This window comes from Thunnus albacares, chromosome 16 (assembly GCF_914725855.1).
Source record: "Thunnus albacares chromosome 16, fThuAlb1.1, whole genome shotgun sequence".
NCBI classification, from domain to species: domain Eukaryota; kingdom Metazoa; phylum Chordata; class Actinopteri; order Scombriformes; family Scombridae; genus Thunnus; species Thunnus albacares.
The window spans coordinates 6,353,667-6,356,541 of record NC_058121.1 but is presented as its reverse complement, the minus strand read 5'-3'; the positions used below and the strand labels follow the sequence as shown (position 1 = coordinate 6,356,541).

General features: G+C 40.9%; 1 protein-coding gene across 1 annotated transcript; it reads right to left on the bottom strand.

Annotated features, from left to right (window-relative positions):
- Positions 1–905: 905 nt before the first annotated feature.
- Positions 906–2,439, bottom strand: LOC122965485 (G-protein coupled receptor 4-like). The gene has a single exon (XM_044329592.1). The coding sequence runs from the start codon at positions 2,427–2,429 to the stop codon at positions 1,413–1,415; it is 1,017 nt and encodes a 338-aa protein (XP_044185527.1). The 5' UTR covers positions 2,430–2,439; the 3' UTR covers positions 906–1,412.
- Positions 2,440–2,875: the final 436 nt, after the last annotated feature.

Below are 2,875 nucleotides of genomic sequence, written 5' to 3'. Positions count from 1 at the left end.
GTGTATGTTGAACTTGCTTCGTAGTACAGGTCCCGGGTGAAGGCAAAAGTATTTCAGATTTCACTTCAGTCCTGTATGCTCTTCAAATCAAGCAGTAAGCAGTAAAATGTCTGGACAAAGGTTCAATGCAACATGCAATAATATCTCAAGTGGTCCTTTAATATAATCTGCAACATATCTGTCCTTCTCCCACTTGGTCCAGTCTAAACAAACAGGGAAAAAGTCAGAGGGCAACTGGTGGACTGGTGGAGAATGACAACCAAGGGACATAAAGCCAGACTGTGACAGGATCATGACATCACCCAAGAACAAATAAATAAGTACAAGGATGTAACAAGGTGAGTGAAATAACAGTTTTAATATTTGCATTAGAGAAAAGCATGTTTTTGTGCAATTTTGATGCTATTGCTGTTCTCAATACTAACAAGGCATCTTCAAAGTCTAACTATTGCAACAAAGCACAAATAATATGGACTCACAACGACTATCTAATTCCAGTCCCACACACAGGTTCTAGTGGTAGCTATTAGCACTACTAGCTGATGTAGTTGTAACATTAAATAGGAATGAATAATCATAACTTCAGAAACAGATCATTTTAACCTACATTATCTCAAATCAAGGACTATTTTAATGCACAACTCAGAAGGTGTTTTTTACTCCTCAAGACTTAAAAGGGCCATTGTAGTTGAGGACTAGACTTTACTTCCCCTTAGAGTAAACTTGCAGCTCTCATTTACCCTGCATGAGAAAATGAGAGAATAATCATAATAATGAAAGCACAGCGCAGAGAAACCGGATGAGAGACCATTACATGTGATGCGTCATCATATTTAAAAATAATTCCATCCAAAATCTGACTAAAGCTGAAACTAAAACAGAGTATTTTGCAGAAGTCTGAACAAGTTGTTTGTCTCTCACGATGGGTTGGACTGAAACCACTCAAGGGGTGGTCGGAAAACATCAGATTTTTTTATTCTTGTGTTTGTCAGTTGCTGAAAATAGAAAAATGATCATTGATATAGGCTGCTCAAATATAATCATCTGATTGTGGGGACTGTATGATGATAAGTTTATTTTTAAAAAGACAAAAAGTGACGTAGCAAAACCATAACTTTGCTCCCCCTAACTGAATAATTGGGATGCATTTGACCCCCTCTTCTATGTGCAGGATATGAGGGAAGATAAAAACAGACAAATGAGGCAATGTGGTTTCTGATTGTCTGTATACGAAGGGTTGATGGGATATGAATAATCCAGCTACTCACTCACTAACACTGAAGATGAAGACATGAGTACAGCGACAGTATTATGCATAATCACATGTATGCACATCTACACACACACATGCATACAAGTGCACAGGTGGATTTTTCTACCCACATATCACATATACAGCTTAATTTTCATATTTAATTGCTATTAGGCTGTCCTCTGTGATGTGTAGATAGAGCAAAGTCCTCTGTCTGTGTCCTTGTATTCCTCCTCCAGCAGAGATTCACCTCCTTTTGGACTCCGTTACTGACTAATACATACAACACAGGGTCCACCACACAGTTCAGACTGGACAGTGCCAGTGTGCATGAGAAGAAGAAATGCATCTTCTGTTCAAACTGGCAGTAACTTCCATCAGGTTGGGTGTTGTCACTCTGGTAGAAGACTAGTGAGCGTGCGAGCAGGATAATGTGATATGGAGCGTAGCAAATTGAGAAGATGCCAATTACCCCAAAAGACAGCATGCGGACTTTCCTCTTAGCCTGGGCATTCAAGTGGGGACGTTGGCCTACAGTGACTAGTATCCTCCAGTAGCTGACAGTCAACACCAGCAGGGGCAGCAGGAAGCCAAAGCCCACTCGGAGCAGGTTGAACAAGGCAACAGGCCTCTGCATGGGATAGGTCTCATAACAACGGTCATTGTTGTTTTTCTCATCATGGGCATTGTTGAGATTGTCATAGATCAGCCCCAGGATGTGCAGCACCACCACTACAACATGAACAATGGCGCACTGTGCCCAGGCGTAATATGATGTACGGTGGGTTTTGGAGCGGTGGGGGTACATGACCACCAGACAGCGGTGCACAGAGATACAGCAGAGCAGGTAGATGCTGATGTACATGTTGGAGTAGTAGAAGAAGCCGGCTACTCTGCAGCTCATAACACCTAGGTTCCAGTGATGGTCCTGTCGATAATAACTGATCCAAAGAGGTATGGTGAAGAGGTAAAGCATGTCTGAGAGGGACAGGTTTAGCAGGAAGATGCCTATAACATTTTGCCTCTGCACTTGTTGAAAAATGGGACCCAGCATCAGCACATTGAAGATCAAACCAAAGATAAAAGCCAGGATGTAAACAGCCATCTTGAGGTCACTAATGGCACTTGCACCAATATCAACACACTGAGTTGAGTTTGATGTGTTTGTGGAATTCATTGTTGCTTCGGTTTTCTGTCACTTTTCTGATTGGAAATTCACCTGCAAGTGTAAAGAAAACACATAGTTTCATAGGAACAGTTTGTCAGTTTGAGTTAAAGTGACACAGGTGACATGAGCTTACTCAGTCATTAGTCTGGCTACTAAGTGTTCTTCTCCTCTTACTAACAATGGGCCTATAACTGTGAAGACTAGCCTAAAGGTAATCATTAGGGGTGATTAAAAATACAAATACATTATTCAGCACTAGTAAAAAATAGTGTTTTTTTCTATGAATATTTGTTTCATACAAATATTTTTAAAAATTACTTATTTTCGGGAAGAAAAAAAAACCCTGTCAAATACCAGCACACAGATCAGTAACATTGCTTTCTCAGTCTCTGTCTTCTGCTCCGCTGTTCTAAATGAGGGGAGTCGCATCCACCTGCTGCATGACGCACATTTCC